General features: G+C 30.1%; 1 protein-coding gene and 1 pseudogene across 1 annotated transcript; both read left to right on the top strand.

Annotated features, from left to right (window-relative positions):
- Positions 1-9,405: 9,405 nt before the first annotated feature.
- Positions 9,406-10,390, top strand: LOC110672853 (cation/H(+) antiporter 20-like; annotated as a pseudogene).
- Positions 10,391-15,566: 5,176 nt separating this feature from the next.
- LOC131168906 (cation/H(+) antiporter 20-like) lies at positions 15,567-22,518 on the top strand. The gene is made up of 4 exons (XM_058144709.1): positions 15,567-15,818; positions 15,900-16,925; positions 21,160-22,023; positions 22,098-22,518. The coding sequence occupies exons 1-4, from the start codon at positions 15,639-15,641 to the stop codon at positions 22,380-22,382; spliced, it is 2,355 nt and encodes a 784-aa protein (XP_058000692.1). The 5' UTR covers positions 15,567-15,638; the 3' UTR covers positions 22,383-22,518.
- Positions 22,519-22,825: the final 307 nt, after the last annotated feature.

Genomic DNA, 22,825 nt, shown 5'->3' with positions numbered 1-22,825 from the left:
TAATTAATTAATTAAAGAGTTTAATTGATTAATTAAATAGGTTTGGTTTGCAATTAGATTGCAAAGTCTAGCATGGCTTGAAACCAAATCTAGGTTATCGGATGTATAGTATAAGTTAAATTTATATTTAAAGTATTTAAATATGAATTTAATTAATGAGAAATTAATTAATAGAGATTAATTAATTAATTTATATTTGATATAAATTGATTAGAGGAAGAGAAATAATTATTTTGGGTTGAGAACTCAAAATTAAGACACAGGGGTATTTTGGTGATTTCAAAGGGTGACAAGTGGCACCATGATATGGTGACACATGGCTCTACACATAAGCTTGTCATATGTCTTTTAATCATGTAAGATGATCAAAGTCAAGATTAAATATAGGTTTGACACTTGGCACAATGTGATTGGGTCAATTAAACCTAGAGCCAATCAGAAGGTGACATGTGGCAAGGGTTTTAAGCAGTGACCTAGCTATATAAGTGTAAGGATGAAAGAACAAATAACAAAAGCTACTCATTCTCTCTTTGTGCCGCCACCCCTTGGCTGCCTCTCCCTCTCTTCTTCTTCATCTCTCATCAATTCAAAGAGATTAGCAAACAATCTCTTGAATTAAAAATACTAGAAATCGTTTCTAGTGTCTAGTTTACATCTGAAATCTCTCAAAAGGAAAAACTTGATTTTCTAATTCATAGAAAAAGCTTTAGAAGCTGTTCAAGGGCTGCCCTAGGTGATCTTAGTGTGGACAAGCTAGAGGGACAACATCTGATGTCCTAGACACATCCCAAAGGTGCCAAACACACTGCAGTGCATCAAAAAGGTTAGTGCACTTGTTCTTGATCTAATCTAGGGTCCTAATGAATTAATATGTTAATTCTAAAATCTTAAATGGCAAATGTAAATCCAAAATCAAATTAAAGAGTTTTAATATGCTGTTTATCATTGAAATCAGATAGATAAAAATGAATCTTGCATGTTGTATGCGACCTTAGATGAAAAAATTTGAATTTCAATGATCTAATCTTATGTTTTTCATGCTTCCGCTCCTTCAAGATCTGTGTACAGGTTGCGGCTGTGGAGGTGGAGGTGGCTGTACAAGTGGTGGTGGTGGTGGTGGTTGTGGCTGTGGAGGTGGAGGTGGCTGTGGCTGTGGAGGTGGAGGTGGCTGTGGCTGAGGAATGGCTCCGGCGACCTGTCAGAACAGCTGTGTCATCTGTTCATAGAAGGCCTGCTGTGCCCTACTCACAGTACCTCAATATGACTCAGCTCTACTACCACTTCTCCCTCGACTAGGAGCAGGTGTGGGTGCGTGACTCTCTACTTCCTCCTCTATCGATCCCGGTGGTTCGTGCTCTGAAGGATCAGATGCCATCGATCCTATAAAATAGACAAAAAACAGATCTGCATTAATGTCACCTCGATTCTATTTAAAGGCCCATGCATGTGTTGCACTCTATCTATTTCTAGCTATTTGGGTCTAGGACCGCCTAAACCTCTGCTTTGATACCACTAAATGTGATGCCTCTTGCCCGTCTACTGTATAGTCGAGCAAGAAGTGCCACATTCGGTGCCGGAGCATCCTATCTTGTTTTATCATATCTATTGTAAACTTTTGATATTATTTAAAATATGTATTCTATGTGTAAATTTTTTTTTTTATCTTATTTCTGTGGAAACCCAGACAGAGCCTCCCTTGTTTTATTAACATCTGGCGGGTTCCACTAATCACTTGTTAACATGTCCATATTTATTTCACACATTTTCATAACATATTCTCTTGTATCATATCATTTACAATTATTTATGAAATCTAAAAATGAAGTATCATCTATTGCATTCATTTAGAAATTCATAGACAATAAATTACAAGTTTTCATTTCAATCTCAAAGTTCAATTACAAGTCCAAAATGAAATACATCATGACTAGACATAATGAATCAAAATACTAGTCTATACATGGGCCCTACCAAAATACAAAAGACCAGTGAGGTGACTCTGGATAGTGGCAAATCTGGTCAGAGCTCTGTCAGTGCACTACTGGAGCTGCTGCTGCGGCAGCTGGGACTGATGGGACTGATCTCTAGTATCTACACGATGGAAAACCAACGCACTAAGCATAATGCTTAGTGGTGCATAATTTATAATAACAATAATTTAACAATTGAAATAATATCTACAAATCATAATTTTTGGGTCTTTTACATTTTTATTGCTCTTTGGAAGCAATTAACATTATCGAGATCTTTTATGATTACTTATTGTATTTTAAGTCTTAATTAATTTTTATCAGTGCCCAAGAAACCTATAACAAATTATAAAAGCTGGATGCACATGTGTATACTAGTTAGACAGCCATATGTCTATCCAGTATACGTCTGTCAGGCACGAGGCTAGCTGTCGGGCACGAGACCCGCCGTCAGGCATGTAAAGCCAGAAATAAAGTATGCACAATGGCCAGTAAGTAGACATATAGCCTGTAGAACAATCATACTAGACATATTTTGTCAGTTCACGATTTTCTCAGTAAGCAGTACTGCTATCTGTAGTCCCTAATTGGTATATCAATTTATCCAAACTAAATAAATAAGTCGAGGTATACTATGGACAATTAAACATTTTTAATTATTTGAGCACTATTCACTGTTACTATTTTCTGGTACTGTTCATTGGTACCATTAATTTCATATTAATAGGACATTAGTCCCAATTTACATATTCATATCATTTTTAATATTTAATTATCCTTATGAGTATTTTAATTATTATATGTAGTATTTTTCCCATGAACCTTTCTTTAGGTTCATTTTGATGTGTTATGTTTTTTTAGGAATTTGACTAGGTTAGGATGTCTATTTAGTTACACTTCCTTCATAACAATTGCTCCTCTATGTTTAAACTTGAATTTCAATTTTTGAATCACTGAATTTGGGGTTATAGAACTCAAGTTATGGTCAAAATACCATAACTGGTCCTTTTGCCTCAAAGTTGTCTAGAATTTACAATTCCTGATCAATAAATTTTGACCAGTCATTTGATCATCTTATGATCATTTTTAGACTTAGGTTCCTTCACAAGATATGTTCCTCTATGTCTTAGGACTCGCAGGTACAATTTCATAATTTTTCAAGCTTAGTATAGTAAGTTATAGTCAATGTATTAACCTGGACTTTCAATCCTATAAAGGCAATAACCAAACTTCAGGGCAGTATGTTTGACCCTCTTTTTAGGGTCTTTACACTTAGAATTTGGCAAAGGTGTCTAAATCAATGTTGTAGTCCTAAGTATCATGTTTCCAAATCATATTGGCACATCTCAAATGAAATTTCCTAGTAGGAGTTATAGCCAGATGAACACACGGGTATCAAATGGCATTATGGGTTCCACTTAACATTTTCCAGATTTCAATTCCTAACTTTGGCTAATATTTTCCCTAGGATGCAATGATTTCTAGAGCTTGGTCAAAACATAAAAATTGTTGTGCTATGTTTTATAAAACTTTTGGCACTAGTTTCACTTAATTTTCAGCTTTGGAGACCAAGTTATGGCATTTTTTCCAAAACTGATCAAGCATACCAAAGAAACAGTATTTTTGACAATTTCTGGGTTGGCAGTTTTAGTAACTCAACTTGTGCTAACAATTTGATTTGGTTAAAGGCAAAACTGGGTCAAGTGGTCTTCATGAAAAGTGTAGCCCTATGTCTAAGCTTTCCATTGATGTAAATTTTAGGTCATTTGGACCAGTATAGAGAGAGTTATGACCAAATAAACATGTATTGTTCATTTAGTCATTTTCTAGATTTGGTGCAGGGTAATCCGGATTTGGTCACTTTTTAGGTCACTTTCTAAGCAAAATTTTGGCATGACCTCTACACGAAAATTGGTCTATTATAGGTCATATTTCACCTTCAATTAGCCTCATACCAATTGGGATCACACAATTTTATTTATAGCCTAAAATGTATACTGCCCTCAACAAACACAACCTGCAGAAAATAGCACTCCCAATAATTCATTTCTCCTCCAACTTCCTTACTTCAATTTGACATTCAAGACACTTCTTAATATCATCAACACATCTCAAAAATCCCAATTGCATGGTATAATACAAAAATACCAAAGTTAGGTCAAACCCTAACTCACAATTTTAACCTCATAAAATCTCAATGTAAATCAACTTCTAATACTTATAAATGCATCAACCAACATCATTAAATCACTTTATATACATCATAGTCATCAAAAACCCTCACTTACCATGGGTACAGAAATTTACTCCCTTCATAACTCACTAATTTCTTTTAGTTTCTTACAAATTTCACTTCATTTTAACCTTAACTCAAGGATTAATAAAGGGAGAATAGAAGATTAGGCACTAACCTCTTGTCACCCACTTCAAAGTTTAACCTTTCTTCTTCTTATGGGTATCTAAAGCTTCCTTATGGTGTGGGCTAAATTTTTTGTGAAGTGAGCTATGGGTTTTGATGGATAAATGAGGGAGGAATCAAGCTCAAAGCTTGAGCAAAAATAGTGGAAAAGAACACCATGGCAGCCAGCTCAAAAAGAGAAAGAGAAGAGGAAGAAGAAGACTTGGTTGGTTGGATTTGTCTTCTTGTGTCTATTTATATACATATTTTTATTGTACCTTATTTTTATTTTATGTCATAAGCCTTTTTCATTTTTTTTTCTTTTCTTTTCTTTTCTTTTCTTTTCCTAATTCAAATTCATAAACTTATAATTTTAATTTATTTTAATTATTTTAATTCTCTCAATTTTTAATATGATATTTAGGTCAAAATTCACCTCTACAGGTGAAATGACAAAATACCCTTCGGGGTACTCATCAGGTTATTATTATATTTTTTCTTGTACCAATTAATAAATTCTCTAAATTTTATTTTATTTTTTCTAAATTTTCTTTAACATCTTTAATGTCATTTTTACCTAAATAAACCTTTAATTAGTCCCAAAATTATTTTTCTATATTTTCTTAACAATTATTCCTTCAATTTATATCTCCTCACTATAGTTTAAGTGTAGTCCCAAACAATCTGACTGTCCAAACAGACATTAGTCGTCAGAACAGTAGAATGTACAGACTACCTATAATGAGGGTGTTACAAATTTTCTCTTACATAAAAATATTTTTAATAACTTTACATGTAACAAGCAATAAACAAAAAAAAAATTGCCTGAAAGCAAATATTATTCATCACTTAAAATGGCAAACAATCTACCATCCATTGTTCGCCAATCATAGTGGCTAAATTTCTCTTTACCCTCAATTTCCAAAATTTTTTTCTTAAATACCCTACATTCAAAAATTTTCTCAAAAAAGACCAACACTGCCACTGTCACACCTTACCCCTCTGTAAAGTATAACATGATCTCATAGTATACCTAATGAATTACCAAAGTATAACATGATCCCATAGTATACCTAATGAATTACCAAACTCAGCCTACCGATAACTCATTAAATATACTACAAGGAATTTTAAAACAATTCCATTTCATTTTTAAGTGAAAAATAAGGATAAAAGAAATAGTAAAGCATCTTGGAGTTAAGTATATGCCATAAAATTGATTTAGAATTAAATTAGCATTTTTAAAATTTTACAGAAATTTTGCGTGGTAACGGTTAAAACTATATAAAAACAATTCTTCAAATCTGTTGAAAATCAATTTATAAAAATATATCATATACAATTTGAACTCAATCAAACTCAAATCATCTCCTTTCATTCAACCAACACCAAGCAAATGTACTCATCTCATATACAAATCAAAATAAATGTTCTTATACAAATTTACAACCAAAAGATAACAAATACCAATACAAATCCATTTATACAACAGCTCATTGGTTTTATATATATATATAGACTAATTTACATCAAAATAAATTTACAGTGGGTATACCTATTATACCCAAGGATAATTCAAACACAGCTCCCAAAATATAGCTACAAGCAGCTTCCTCTACTGCTTTGCCTTTCTCTTTACCTGCAACAGCATAAAGAAGCTATCGTTGAGTATTTCACTCTGTGGTGCACAACTAAATTTTAAAATATAATATAAGACATATTTTATCAAATCATAACAAGGAATTTGAAATATATTCAAATTTATCACAATTCATGAAACTGAAATCACAAATTTCAATAATTATAAATCATTCTTTTCAATCACATTTTATCCAAAATATTCACAATTTAAGGGTGTTACCAACAATTCACACAGTTAGAGTAATGACATAAAATTTCCAATTAATGTCGTGTTGTATACCATGATAAAGCCATCTCACCCCAATAACCAAGGCTAAAGGGGGACACAAAGGCTAGCTAGCTATATGAGTACTCATCCGAATCAACCTCAACTGGCAAACCAAAGAGGAAAACTCAACCCCACAAGTGGAGGAGATCACATCAAATATCATCTCACTAGGCAAGCTAATGAGGAACACAAATCACATTGCCATGCTAACTGTGGTTTCAAAATAAATTCAAATAATTTTCATTTAAAGAATCGCATTGCAAATTAAATAAATACATTTCATTCATCAAATTCCCCTTATAGGGTTGGCAACACAAAATTTCTCAAAACACTTCTAAAAACATTCAAAACCGGCTCACCCCCTTGCTACAATAAATCATTTAGCCAACATCCGCCTTTTTCATAATGATAAACTCATTTCACAATTCAAAATTCTCAAAACAATAAATAAAATTCTCAAATACAAGGGAAAAGCATAAATGACTTATTCAAGGTCCATTCAATTAAATTTCAAAATTTAAAACAAAATAATAGTTTAGCTGTGCACAAACCTTCAATGAATCTCTTTATTTGTGTCTTAAGCGTTTCCTTCCTTGGAAGTCTCTTTGTCCACTGAAATCACACAATTAATAAGCTTTAATACTCATTCTAAGTTCCATTCATAGTTAACTAAATAAAATTCTAAGGAATTCTCAAGTTCTTGTTGATTCTGGGTTCAGGGCAGATTTGAAATCTGACCTTAGAGTCCAAATTCAACCTAATTCTAATCATGATTTGGGGAGGTCATCTTAATGAAAGTTATTGCTTTATGTCTTAGTTTTATTTTCCTTTTTGAATCACTCAATTTGGAGTTCTAGATCTCAAGTTATGGCCAATTTACTAAACACTATTCTAGGTGCCATATCCTAAAATCCTAGGTTTTCCAGATTTGTTCTTTAAATTTGCATTCTATATCCGGGCATCTTAAGCTCATAATTTGGCCCTAGTCTCTAAAACAATGTTTTAGGCCTTTGTCTTAGGTTTCCAAATCAAATTGAATCACTTCAATTAGAGTTTTATAGAGGAAGTTATGGCTTAATAACTATTTGGAGGTCACAGGGCCAATTAGCTAAGGGGCAGGAATTCCATATTTGGGATTCCTAACATATCCCAACAATTTTCCTACTTTGCCCTAAGAACTAGATTCTGGTCAAAACATAAAGTTTTTAGTTCTATATCTTATGAAAATTTTGGCTTTGGAATTACTATATTTTCAGTTTTATAGCCCAAGTTATGACAATTTTGCCAAAACTGGTCGGATGCCTAATCCTTCACCTTTTCCAAGTTAGTCCAGAATCAGGGCAGGTTTGCTGGACCAACTTTGTCTAGTAAATTGATTGAGTTATGATCATAATTTGGCTCTATGGTCTTCATAAGAATTATTCTCCTATGTCTCAAGTTTCCATTGGTTCAAGAATCACATGAATTGGAGTTTTTTAGAGTGAGTTATGCCTAATTTACTAAGTACTATTCATATGGTCATTTTCTCCAGGTCCATAATTGGTAACCCGGATTCAAGCCTTAATTAGAGTAACTTATGGTCATTTTTTGGGTAGGAAATATTCATGAAAGTTTTAGCCCTATGTCTTATGTTTTATTTTCAATTGGTTTCACACCAATTGGAGCTGTGTAGCTTAACTTATGAGTATCTAAGTGCATTGGACATAAGCTGTCCAGATTCCAACACATTGGCACCCTACCATTCCACTAATTCCTTTCATCAATTCAACACTAAATCACATTAATTGCACCTCAAATGACCTTAATTTGGTATCAAGAACCCTAATTGCACTTCATACAACAAAAACCCTAATTTCTCTAAAACCCTAATCTTTCATCTTCCCCAATTCATACCAATTTCATGCAATTTCAACAATTCTAAGCATATAATTCATGCACACATTTCTTCCAACACTAAAATCTATATTCAATCAAACCAAAACATCAAAACCCTAGCTCCCTAAGTTTTGTCGGATTCCATACCTCAATTACTATGCATAATTTCTTCCATTTTTCATGTTAATTCTTCATAACTAAACTTAAATTCAAGAAATAAAAAGTAATTCAAGCTTGGGTGTAACTTACCTCTAATGGAGCCTTTCTAATCTTCAAATTCTTTCAAGTTTCTCCCAATTTCTTATTCCCAATCTTCCAACCATGGGCAAATTAGGGGTGTTCTACTAATTTGGGGTAACAATTAGGGAAGAAATTAGGGTTGTGAAGCTTTGGAGTGCTTAACAATGGAAGAAAAAAATGAGGGAAAAAAGAGAGAGTGTGAGGTCGGCCAAGGTGGAAGGAGATGGAAATAGTTTTTGTTTTATTTTTACTTAAATTTGTCTCTTATATAAATATCTAACAAATTAATTAATTAAATTATAATTTTAATTATTATAATTTTAACAACTCAATTAATTCCATTTATATCCTTTTTAATTTTCCTACACATAACACTTAAATTAATTCTATTCCAATATTTTAGCCTCGCATATATTAATGGACATTTAGGTCAAAAGTCCACTCTTGAAGTGAATTGACCAAAATACCCCTCATCAGGTTATAGTCCATCTTTTTCCATTATAACCGATGAGTCCTTAGGTTATGATTCCCTTATTTGTACTTATTCTCTTTTCATTTGTTTGATTTTCAGGTTCCCAATACTTTCTAAATAATTCCTTCATGAAGGACTCCATAAGGTCCCACACGAATTTAGGGTAGCAACTGAACTTATAATCGCTTCCCGTGTAAGTCACTCATCGCTGGGACCTAGGCTCATTTAACCTATTTGTGCTTCATTACTCTTATTTCCATCCAACCTTATTTAATCTTTATTACTTTCGTTTGTAACTCCTTTATGTAATTTAAGTATAGTTCTAGACATTCTAACTGTTCGGACAGACATTAGCCACTGGAATAGTAGGATGTACTAAACTACTTAGTATGAGGGTGTTATAGCCACACCTCTATAAAACCATGCTAGTTGATCCTAAATTTCACCACAATTAATAGTATCGAAGAACTCCCTAGGTACTTTATATATGTTTAGAAGTTAAATTTGCATTTGATCATCAATCAAACATGTCTTTCCACTATTAATAGTTCAAACAATCCTAGTGCTCTTCATCACTTGCTTCCTCACCTTCCTTATCAAGCCCCTCAATAACCCATAGTCATTGCTGAAATAATTGTATATTAATTTTCATCTTATTTTTTTCTTTTTGTTTTCTATATTATCTTGATGATTTCTTTTTTTTTCTTGGACTTCAAGGTGGAATTTTGCTTGGACCTTCTGCTCTTGGCCGAAACAAACACTTGTTTTGATTAGTGTTCCCTTCATGGAGCACTCCCATACTCGAATCTGTGGCTAGCATTGGCCTTCTTTTCTATCCTTTTCTTGTATGTCTTGAACTTGATTTTAGCTCACTTCGACAGAGTGGCAAGAGAGCATATGGAATAACACTTGCTAGTATATCCCTCCCTTTCCTATTTAGAGTTTATGTATCATTTTTTTTGCGCAAAGTAGTACATGGAGAGGACAAGGTCGGTTATGGCCAGTATCTTTTGTTCACAGTAGTTGCTCTCTCCATTACTACTTTTCTTATTATCGCCCGCATTCTTACAGAACTCAAACTGTTAACGACCCAAGTGGAATAAAAAGCAATGGCTGCTGCCTTATTTAATGACGTGGCAGTATGGATCTTGTTGACTCTAGCTATAGCACTCGTAAGAAATGGCTCCACTGGGGACTCTAAGAGGCCATTAATATCATTATGGATTCTGATTTCTAGAGTTGCTTTTGTTGCTTTCGTGCTAGTTTTGTTAGATGCATGATGAATTGCGTTGCCAAGAATTGCTCCCAGTAGCAAGATTTTCTTAACGAAGCATGCAAATGTGTAACCCTAGCCAAGGTAACATTATCCGAGTTTATAAGTGACCTTATTTTTCCATGTAATTTTCGGCGCCTTTGTCTTTGGTTTTACGATTCCTAAATAAGGAGAATTTGCTAGGAGATTAATTATAAGGATTGAAGATTTTGTTTTTGGTTTGCTTTTTCCACTTTACTTGGGCTTTTCTTAAAGGGTGTGGTGTAGGGAAAAAAAAATCTAAAGGGGGTGACTTGAGAAATATTTAACAAAAGGGAGTCCGTTCGTTGATGTGGAGAGGTAGAGTTGGTCACTAGTTATATTAGAGTCCAGCAAATATTTTTTTCTTTTGAAAAAAAGTAATTGCTGAAGTGAATAAAAAAGGTAGCTAGATGCTACCCTAAAAAGCGTCTAGTTGCTGGAAGTGTCTAGCTGTTAGATGCTTTAGGAAGTGTATACCTGCTTTTTTTTTTTTCTTTAAAAATGGATTAATTACTTTAAGTTTCTTAAAATTTTTTGATAATTACAAAATTTTCCATATATTTTATAAAATATTTCTAAATATTAGAACTATTTACAAATAAGCCCTTATATTTTTGTAATTAATAAATATATAAGGATTAATTTATAAAATTAAAAAAAATTAATATTTATTGTTTATAAAAAAATTGAAAATTATACATAAAATTAATAATTACACAATATAAAAATTTAAAAATACAAATATTATTTATATGTAAAAGAGCATTAGTATTTATTTAGGAAATTAATAAAATTAATATAGTAAATCGAATATATTAAATATGTTATAAATATTTGACATTTGTATGATTTAGTATTGATTAGTTTAATAAAATATTAAATTATGATAACTATTAGTAATATAAATAAATAAAAATGAATAAATAATATTTAAAATAAATTAATAAACAAAATAATGTAAAAAAAAAACCAAGTTAGATTGCCTTCTTTATATTGTAGGATGCAAAATACAATCCTATCTATTGTGTCGGTAATATCCTGTATGATGTTGTAGATATATTCAAATTATTTTTCTAATTTTTTATATTTTTATTCAAATTTTTGATCATTGCTTTCTTATGCTAATTGTTTCACTTTTATCTATTTACTAAAAAAAAAATTAAATCTTAATATATATCAATATAATTAATGTAATTATTTATTTATTTATTTTATATTTTATTTTCTAATTATCAATTTTTTCCTCCCATATAATTCATTGATTAATAATTATTAAAAACTATCTATTATAAATTAACGAACAAATTTTTATGTTATTAAATAGTGAAACTATATTCAAAACATTTATACATTACTTTTATTATTTTATTTATTTTAATTTTTAATTTCTTATTTCATAAATATTAATTTAATATGTATAAATCAAATTTAATTAATTTATTTTAACAATTACTTATTCATATCTTTTTTTATTCATTTGTATTAATAATAATTATCATAATTTAATATTTATTAAATTAATAAATACTAAATAATATCAATTTTTAAATATTTGTAAAATATTTAATATAATTCATTCACTATACTATACAATAAATATTAATAAACTTTTACATATAAATAATATTTTTATTTTAACTTTTTTATATTCTGTAATTATTAGTTTTATATCAAATAATTATTTGGCCAATAATTGTGTTAGTATAAATAAATAGATAAAAGTACAACAATTACCATAGAAAATGATTTTTGTGTGGGTGTGGATGTAGGTGCAGGTGGGAAAATGAAAAAAAAATCAATTTTCAATATTTATAAAATATTTAATATAAATCATTCACCATACTATACAACAAATATTAATAAACTTTTACATATAAAAATTATTTGTATTTTTCATTTTTTAATATTCTATAATTATTTTTTTTATACCAAATAATTATTTGGCCAATTAATTGTGTGGGTGGGTAAATAGACAAAAGAGCAATAATTAGCATAAGAAATTATTTTTGTGTGGGTGTTAGAGCAGGTGGGAGAATAAAAATAAAATAAAATAAATTAGCTAGATGCTACTTGTGGTATCGTCCAACAATTAAATGCTTTTTAGGTAATATCCAACTACTTTTTTTTTTGTCCACTTTATCGATTGTCTTTTTTTTTTAAATTTTTTATTTGTTAGACGCTAGTATAAATAGCAATCAGCTATCTTTCTTCTTCACATTAGCAAGCTCACTGCTTTTGGTAAATATTCTCAAATCACCACTCTTGATAATTTTTTCCTACAACGTGCCATTTTAAAAAATAGCCCACTTCACTTTGCTTCAAGTGGGTTAAAAAATAGACATGGCTAAAATCCGAGGGGTTGAGGCTTGGGAACTGCTAGTGCTAGGGCAATTTTTCAAAGGGTGGCAACTGAAAAAAAAAATTGCCAAAAGAGAGTGACTTCAAAATTATTTACTAAAATAGGGTATTTTGGTTGACCTGAAGGAGAGAGAGAGCTGGTTGCCAGTATGGGTAACGTCTAGTAAATAAAAGATTACAAAAAAGTACAATTGCTAAAAAGTAGCTGGATGCTACTTAGAGTTGCGTCTGGCTATTTGACGCTACTTTAAGAAGCATCCAACTACTTTTTGGTCCTTAAATATTTGTATTAATTACTTTAATGTCTCTAATTTTTTTTAATTACAAAATCATTCATATATTTTACAAAATAATCCTAAATATTATAACTATTTATAAGTAAGCTCTTATATTTTTGTAATTAATAAACATATAATGATTAATTTGTAAAATTAAAAATTAATATTTATTGTATATAAAAAATTTGAAAATTATACATAAAATTAATAACAATATAATATGAAAAATTTAAAAATACAAATATTATTTATATGTAAAAGAGCGTTAATATTTATTTAGCAAATTAATAAAATTAATATAGTGAATGAATTATATTAAATATTTTATATATATTTGAAAATTGGTATTATTTAGTATTTGTTAATTTAACAAAATATTAAATTACAATAAATATTATTAATATGAATTAATAAAAAATATGAATAAATAATTGTTGAAATAAATTAATTAAAAATAAATAAAATAATTTATAAATATTAAATTAATATTTGTGAAATATGAAATTAAAAATTAAAATAAATAAAATAATAAAAGTAATGTATAAATATTTTAAATATAGTTTCAATATTTGTATTCTCAAATTCTTTATATTATATAGTTATTAATTTTATGTACAATTTTCAAATTTTTTATGTATAATAAATATTAATTTTTTTTAATTTTACAAATTAATCCTTATATGTTTATTAATTACAAAAATATAAGGGCTTATTTATAAATAGTTATAATATTTTATAGTTATTATGTAAAATATATGGATATTTTGTAATTAAAAAAATTTTTAGGGACCTTAAAGTAATTAATACATATTTTTAAAGACCAAAAAATAGTTTGACGCTTCTTATGGTAGCATCAAATAGCCAGACGTAATTCTAAGTAGCAAGCAGTTACTTTTCAGCAATTATATTTTTTTTTAAAATTTTTTATTTGTTAACGCCATCCATACTAGCAACCAGCTCTTTGTCTCCTCCATATCAGCCAAAAAAACTCCCTTTTAATAAATAAATTTGAAGTCGCTCCTTTTGAATTTTTTTTTTTTTTCAGTTGCCAACCTTTGAAAAATTGCCCGCTAGTGCTGTCGATGGCATGTGCAGGAAAGATTCTGGGGACCTTTGTGGTGGCTATGCTGTGTATGATTCCAGCGAGGGAATCTTTAGTTCTAGGAGTGTTGATGAATACAAAAGGATTTGTAAAGCTCATTGTTCTAAATATTGGCAAGGAGAAGAAGGTGAATTTTAGCCTTTGCTTCACTCTTTTACAGTTTACTGAACGTAAATGAAGTTTTTTAATTTAATATTCCATTGAAAAGAGAGGAGGAAAGTTGATAATTTTTTAAACCATTAGCCATTAAAATTACAACGTATGTGTATTGCAGGTTAACATCAATAAGTGGCTTAATTGATTAATGATTGTTCTTTATAATCTGTTAATGCCGTGGGAGCAAAACTAGGATAAATATAAAAATATAATTTGAAGTTGGAGAATCTCTAAGGCACTCAGTAATGCAGCTTCTAGGGTCATTTTCTTGAGGCTTAATTCCTTTATATGCTTTCTTTAGTGGCGCACAAGGCATTTTTTTCAGCAAATAATGGATCCAATCCTGGTGGGGATACCAAGTAGTTTGTATTCCCACTTTAGTTCAAGTGGCGTTGTTGGTTATTCATTCCTCATCATATGTTCGAGAACTTATTATCCACAATCTATCAATAAGGAAATTATTATCTAGATTTGTTGATTATGAACGCAAAATATATTATAAATAATAAAATCAAAATGAAATTATAGAAGAGTTAATAAATATGGTAATATTACATTTTTAATGATAATTTTAAACAAGTTGAATAATGGAGTTCCAAATTCAATTAAGGAAAATTTGATAAAATTTTAACAATTTTTATAAATTTGACCAATTCTGCTAAAATTGAAAGAAATTGATAAAATTATCAAAACATGATAAATTCTTTTTTTTTTTAATTAATAAGCTTTATTTTATTTAGTTTAATCACAATGCCAGTAGACTTTTTTTTTTACTCATTTCTGTTGTTTGATATTTAAAAAAAAAACTGATTTTTTAGAAATAATTATATAGCTAGTAATACTTAAATAAAAAAAAATCTTAAATTACATTAAAATAATCCTCAACTTTTTAAGTAAATTTATCTCTTTATTAAAAAGTTAAAGAACATAAATATGTTTTTCAAATCACACTAAAATTTTGAATCATATCTTAACACTTTTTCTCAAAACAAGAATCAAATCATTCATCCGAAATAATATTAATTATGTCCCAAATTAATTTTCATCAATCACCAATTCACCTCTTGAGGCACTATATTATTTTCCCCTTTTTTTAAAGAGAAAGGCATGGAGAGGACACTAAAAATAAGTGCACTTATTATTGAGTTAATAATTTAATAATTAAATATATTTTTAAACTCATGTTTTCCATTGCCATGTTCTATTAATTATATAATTTTTTTAATCAATAACTTTATACTCCAATTTTTCCATGGAGAGATTATTTTAAAAAAAAAAAATCAACTCACTTACCAATATTCCTTCGCACGTTTTTTTTTTGTTATCACTCTTACATCATGTTTTTTATTTTTTAATTTGTTTGGGACATATCTCAATTTAATTAGTGAGTTATAAAATTTTTTATATATTTTAATTACTCCATATATTTATTCATGTACACTTCCTATAATTATTATAATACTACTGTAAACCAAGAAACTTGGAAAAAGACCACCACTGTCTCACCTTTATAAAACCATGCTTGTTGATCCTAAATTTCACCACAATTAAGAAGGAAGTTTCTTGCGTTTGATCATCGACCAAGCATGCAGCTTAACTTAACTTCCATCAAAACCTCATCTGATGGAGCCTGGCAAGGAGATAATCCTCTAAACCATGCCTTTCCGCTATTAATACTTCAAACAACCCTAGTGCTCTTCAGCACTCGCTTCCTCGCCTTCCTTCTCAAGCCCCTCCGACAACCCAGAGTCATTGCTGAAATAATAGTATGTTAATTTCGTCATTTTTTTCTGATTTTTTTTTTCCATAATATCTTGATGATAACTTCTTTTTTTCTTGGACTTTAGGGTGGAATTTTGCTTGGACCTTCTGCTCTTGGCCGAAACAAGCACTTGTTTCGATTAGTGTTCCCTTCATGGAGCACTCCCATACTCGAATCTGTGGCTAGCATTGGCCTTCTTTTCTATCTTTTTCTTGTAGGTCTCGAACTTGATTTTAGCTCAATTCGACAGAGCGGCAAAAGAGCATTTGGAATAGCAATTGCCGGTATCTCCCTCCCTTTCCTGTTTGGAATTGCTTTATCCTTCTTTCTACGCAAAGCAGTACATGGAGAGGACAAGGTCGGTTATGGCCAGTATCTTTTGTTCATGGGAGTTGCTCTCTCGATTACTGCTTTTCCTGTTCTTGCCCGCATTCTTGCTGAACTCAAACTGTTAACAACCCAAGTGGGACAGACAGCAATGGCTGCTGCCGCATTCAATGACGTGGCCGCATGGATCTTGTTGGCTCTAGCGGTAGCACTCGCCGGAAATGGTTCCACCGGGGACTCTAGGAGCCCATTAATATCATTATGGGTTCTGATTTCTGGAGTTGCTTTTGTTGCTTTCATGCTGGTTTTTGTCAGACCCATGATGAATTGGGTTGCCAAGAAATGCTCCCAGCCGCAAGATTTTCTTGACGAAGCATGCATATGTGTAACCCTAGCCGGGGTAATGCTATCCGGGTTTATGAGTGACCTTATCGGGATCCATGCAATTTTCGGTGCTTTTGTCTTTGGTTTAACGATTCCTAAAGAAGGGGAATTTGCTAGGAGATTGCTTATAAGGATCGAAGATTTCGTTTCTGGTTTGCTTCTTCCACTTTACTTTGCTTCAAGTGGGTTAAAGACAGACGTGACTAAAATCCGAGGGGTTGAGGCTTGGGGAGTGCTAGTGCTGGTTGTGTCGACGGCATGTGCAGGAAAGATTCTGGGGACCTTTGTGGTGGCTATGCTGTGTATGATTCCAGCGAGGGAATCTTTGGCTCTCGGAGTGTTGATGAACACAAAAGGATTGGTAGAGCTCATAGTTCTAAATATTGGCAAGGAGAAGAAGGTGAGTTCTAGTCTTTGCTTCCCTCTTTTATTGCACTTAAATGAAGTTTTTGCTTGTTTTAGCTTGTCCAACAGCTTGCATGTTTTGCAAGCAAATTATAAAATACATCCGCCCTCTTGAAAAGTTCTTATTTAGATTTAGATTCCATCACTGTAGATTCAAGAGATAATATAATAGCGGATTTACATTCACATATTTAAGAATTTATATAATTTAATTTTAAATTAATTTATTTATATTGACTTACTAATAAATTTTAATTTCTTAAAAAAACTTTAATTTGAAAAATTACAAGAATAAATTTTTTTTTCAAAATTAATATTTTAATTTAAAATAACCTATAAATTAAATTAAATTATGCTTAAAATAACTAAAAAGTAATCAATAACTTGAAATTATTAGACTTGAATAAATAAATAAAAAACACTCAAATGACAAGCAAACGAGTCCATGCCACGTCTATCAATACATGATAATTGTGCGTCATCAAATCAATATTAGCTTTCAAAAAAAAAAAAATCAGTATTAGTTGATGATACCAACAAAAAAGATTATCATTCTTGAGCAATTACTTTATAATTCTTGGCCTCAAAAGTTCAAATCTTGGTAATCTTTAGTTTAGCCTAATCCATATCTCTGGTGGGCCATCTTTATCAAGGGAAAAAGTGTTCATTCTTTTGAAAATTCTTTCATAGAGATACGATTACATATGATAGAATGTATATATAAAATAAATCATTTATATATTTATATTTTAAACATACAATAATTGAATAGTTTTTTTTTCTTTTTTAAATTAAAAAATATAAAATATATTTATAACGAATGAAAATATTACTGATAAATAATATTTAACAATGAATTATTTATTATACTCGGTGCACATACTCCCTTATTCACTTGAAAGTAGAGTTCACTCTCCTTATTTCATGAAGGACTCATTTTTAAGTGAGTAAAAGAACATTAAATTTATGTGCTTCTGACTCACCGTAGAATTTTTCATCTTAAGGCCTCATTTAAAATAAATCATTTGTAAGAAAAAAAATTTAATTGAATTCTCACACAATTATGTTTTATTTATATTTCTTTTAAAATATTCTTTTTTAAATTAAAAAGAATTAAACTCTTTATTTTATACTTGAGAATTAATAAAAAGAAATCAATTAATTTAAATTTTTGTAAAATTTCAATTTTTAAAAAATAAGAGCCATTAAACAGTAATTTGTACAAAATGTAAATATTAAAAAGCATTTTAAACTTTATTAATGAAAGAAAACTTTTATATAATATCACCCATTTAGTGGAGTTCTTATTCTAGGCTTTGTTTATAGTCTTTCTTTAGCTTTGCTCCCTCTCTAAAATAATAATAATAAAGAAAACTTCTATATAATATCATTCATTTAGTAATTCTCAAGCCTCAAGTAAGATCCACTTCTTTTTAAGTTAATATATATTCTATTAAAAAGAGGGGAAGAAAGCTGAGAATTTGTTAAACCATTACCCATTAAAATTATAACGTATATGTATTGCAGATCAACATCAATAAGTGGTTTAATTGATTAATAATTGTTCTTTATGCTAAGCCAATGGAGCAAAACTAGGATAAATAAAAAATATAATTTGGAGTTGGTGCATCTCTAAGGCACTAAGTAATATGCAGCATCTCTAGTCATTTCTTGAGGCTTAATTCTTTTGTAGACATTCTTTAGAGGAGCACAAAGCATTATTTTCATTCAATGGAATCAATCATGGTGGAGAGGCCAAGTGCTATCTGCATCCCACTTTAGTTCAATTGGGGAAATTGGAGAAATTTAGTATTTGATTCTTAAATTTTAATCGATATTATAATTTAGTCCTTTTATTTTGGAAATTGAAAGATTTTGTCTCACTTATACTTCCATCAAAATCATAATTTTTTTTTGTCTAACATTACCATTAGTTTAAGTGAAAAGAAAAATATATCTTTTATTTAGTTAGGAAAAATTTACTATTTGGCCTCTAGGTTTTGATCGATGTCACAATTTAGTGTTCATATTTGGAAATTAAACGATTTAGTCTCTCATTTATATTTTTTGTTCAATTAAAGTTAATTTTTATCAAATAAATTAATTCTTTATGTTCTATAAAATGAATTCAAGAAAAAAATTTAATAAGAACAAAGCTAATATGAAAAAAAAAATTCTAATAATTTCAGCAATTATCAAATACAGGGACTAAAACATTCAATTTCTAAAATATAGATACTAAATTATAATACTGGACAAAATCCATGAACCAAATAATAAATTTTTCATTGAATAAATGGTATATTTGTCTTTTCATTTAAACTAACGGTAATTTTAAAAGTAAAGACTTCTGATTTTGACAGAAGTACAAGTAAAGAATGAAATCATTTAATTTCTAAAATATAGAAACCAAATTATAATATCAATCGAAAAGACCAAATAATAATCTATCCTATTGATTATTCATGCTCTTACAAATTCTGAATACATAATACAATATGCGTGACAAAACCTATTTATATATGTATAAAATAAATAAATTATACATATTTCTTGAGTAAATGATAAATCAAATTTAAATAATTTTTTCCCTTGCAAACCTAGAATCTATATTCTATCATGTGGATTTGTACCACCTTCGCATGGAGGCTTTAGTTGAATAAGGAAAGGAAAGGAAAGGAAAGTTTTTGGGGAATATTTTTTAGGACATATCAAAAGATATTATATATGTGGCATCCATTAATTTTATATATGGAATCAATTTTTTTTCTTTTTTTTTTTATGTTTTTGTTCACTATAAATTTGGTAAACAAAAATAACTCTATTCCAATTCATATGATAGGAGAAAAAAGAAAAGGAAATAAGAGATTAAATAAATTTTTGCACTTAAATATTGCATTAAAAAATTAAAAGATAAGAAGGAATTTTAACTATTATCAATTAATTTAAATTATTTATCAAGTGATAATATAAAAAAGATTTCGTGTCAATTTATGAATTATGAATATTTTCAGGTTAATTTTTTACAAAAGTTAATTGAATATATACATATATATATATATATAGTTATAGTTTTTAAATAAAATTCAAGTTGATTGATTTAAATTTAAATGGAATATTTTCAAGTTGGTCATATAAATTGTCAAAGTAACCCTCAATTTTATTGATTATTAAATTTGAATTATTTTAATTGAGTGCAAGTTTAATCTCATTACAGAAATTGTCATCTCTTTTGTCACCTCAATTTTAATGAAAAAGCAAAAGCAGAGTTTGAAAGAATAACTTTTTTCTTTTTTCTTTTTTTTTTAATCCTCCAACTTAATTAAAATCCCAACCAAAAAATATCTCTTATCCTGCATATCATTTATGATACAATATGAAGTATGAATTAATGTAATAAAAAGTTATAATTTTACAGATATATTTTCATTTTTGGCACAAAAGTTTGATTTTGAATTATGTTTAATAGAAACTTTAATTGCAAAGGGACATTTAGTTACAAACCTTTAATAGTTGGGTCACTTGTGTATCTTAAAGGGAATTTGATTTAATTTATAAAAATCAGCTTATAAGCACATAAGACTTATAAGCTAATTTGGGTTTATAGCATTTAAAATTTTAGGTAGTTATGTGTTTGGTTAAAGTATTTATAAATGACTGATAAGCGATTAATGTGTTTGATAGAAAAAATAACTTATAAGTGCATTTATTATTAAAATTACTAAAAAGTATATTAAATGAGATTTATGATAAAATTTTTAAAAATAAATAAAATAATATAGTAAAATATTTTTTGTCAAACTAATTTTAACTTATAAGCACCAAAATGAAAAGTTAGGTCCCCAGCTTATTTTTTTGACTTATAATTTCTAATTTATAAATCTAAAAATTGTTATAAATAAACAAATCAACCTATATTTAGAGACACTCTCTTAAATTGATGATGGATTGGATTTAAGTAAGAAAAATCATAATAGACATACATATATATATATATATATATATATAAATTAAAATACTCCAATTTACTCAATCGATAAGTTTGAGTTCAGTGGTACGTACTTGAGTTATCAATAGGGCTGTGAAGTCTTTGATTCAAATTTTAGTGGAAGCAAATTGTAAAAAAAATAAAAAATAAAGATAAAAACTCTAATTTTCTCATAAAAAATATAGCGTTAAGAAAAAAAATTGATTCCTATTGATTGATTTTATATATTGAACATGAACAGATTCTGAATGACGAGATGTTTGCTATTCTAGTGCTGATGGCAATCTTTACCAGCTTAATGACAACTCCAACAGTCATGGCAATATACAAACCTTCACGTCGTGCTTGCCAAGCAGAGAGGCAATCACCAAGTGATGAAAATTCACATGGTATGACTCGAATCCTGGCCTGTATCCAGGGACCTCAAAATGTACCAGCACTTATTAATCTCATCGACTCGACCACAAGTGCAAAAACATCCCCTCTCAAGCTCTATGTTATGCACCTTGTCGAACTTACGGATCGCTCATCCTCCATCATGATGGTTCAACGCACTCGAAAGAATGGTTTTCCTTTCATCAACCGCTTCTCTCCAGGAACCTCCAAAGATCAAATAGAAGCTGCATTTGAGGCATATGGTCATGCTACTCCACTCACGATTCGTCACTCCACATCCATCTCAGCATTATCGACGATGCATGAGGATATTTGCCACGTGGCTGAAGATAAAAGGGTAGCCATGATTATCTTGCCCTTCCACAAGCAATGGAGAGAAGGGGAAGAGGACGAGGATGTGGGACTTAAATGGAGAGAGGTCAACCAGAATGTCCTTAAGAACTCACCATGCTCAGTCGCCATACTTGTGGATTGTGGATTCAGTGGCACGGATCAGGAGGCATACGATGGCACGGATCAGGAGGTAGGAACTGCTACAACAATATACAGAAGGGTTTGCATTTTGTTCTTGGGTGGTCCAGATGATCGGAAAGCTCTGGAGGTGGGTGCCAGGATGGCTGAACACCCAGCTATTACTGTGACTCTAATAAGATTCCAGGTGCAAGCTCGGTTGGAAAGTAGGAACTCATCGAATAATTTTAGAGACAAGGTAGATTCAATCTAGTCTTCTATTTTACTACATACCAGGTTTGAAATTGAAATACAAGGTTTTAATTTATGCAGGAAATGGACGAAGTTGCTGTAGAAGAGTTGAGAAGAAAGTGCAATGGATCAGTCAAGTATGTGGAGAAGGATGTTAACAATGTAAGTGAGGAAGTGCTTAATATAGGGCAAAGTAGAGCATTTGATCTTTTCATTGTAGGAAGGGAAGTTTCGGTAGCAAAATTAGCAGACAATCAGGCAGAGCATCCAGAATTAGGCCTCATAGGAGATATTTTAGCTTCATCGCACAATGGCATGGCACGCTCTGTGCTGGTGATCCAACAAAAACCTCCAACGTGCCAATGAGCACCAATGAGACCACAACCGTATGAAAAACCGCTCAAGACAAAGAAGCAGATTCTGTAATCATAAATAATGAATCCTCTGTGTGCTAAAATAAGGAACCAATAATTAATTATCGTTATGGGTTTTGGTATATGAATTATCACTCTTAGCTCCCTTCAGCAAATAAGATTTAGTTGCCACCAGATATGTTGATTCAGTTGGATGTTGCTATAAATTTTACAAATTTAATATGGGATGTATGGTTGGAATCGTCAATGACTAGACAATAGGAAACTTGTAGACAAGGCACGTCCGTGAGGGAACCAAACAAGATACAAATTTAAAGCAACTATTTAGCTCCTTGAATGGTTATTCTTGAATCCCCTTCTGAGTTTTCAGGCAGACAGAAGTATTTGGAGGGAAATATAAATAAAACTAAGTCAGTCAAATAAACTGGATGGTTC

This window comes from Hevea brasiliensis, chromosome 3 (assembly GCF_030052815.1).
Source record: "Hevea brasiliensis isolate MT/VB/25A 57/8 chromosome 3, ASM3005281v1, whole genome shotgun sequence".
Taxonomy (NCBI): domain Eukaryota; kingdom Viridiplantae; phylum Streptophyta; class Magnoliopsida; order Malpighiales; family Euphorbiaceae; genus Hevea; species Hevea brasiliensis.
The sequence above is the reverse complement of the archived record's forward strand: the minus strand, read 5'-3'. Positions and strand labels throughout refer to the sequence as shown.

Bases quoted from the DNA above. Each gene is read 5' to 3' on its own strand.
- LOC131168906 (XM_058144709.1), top strand. From the start codon at position 15,639: ATGCAGCTTAACTTAACTTCCATCAAAACCTCATCTGATGGAGCCTGG. The intron at 16,926-21,159 runs GTGAGTTCTAGT...GAACATGAACAG, and splicing joins ATATTGGCAAGGAGAAGAAG to ATTCTGAATGACGAGATGTT. The intron at 22,024-22,097 runs GTAGATTCAATC...TAATTTATGCAG, and splicing joins CGAATAATTTTAGAGACAAG to GAAATGGACGAAGTTGCTGT.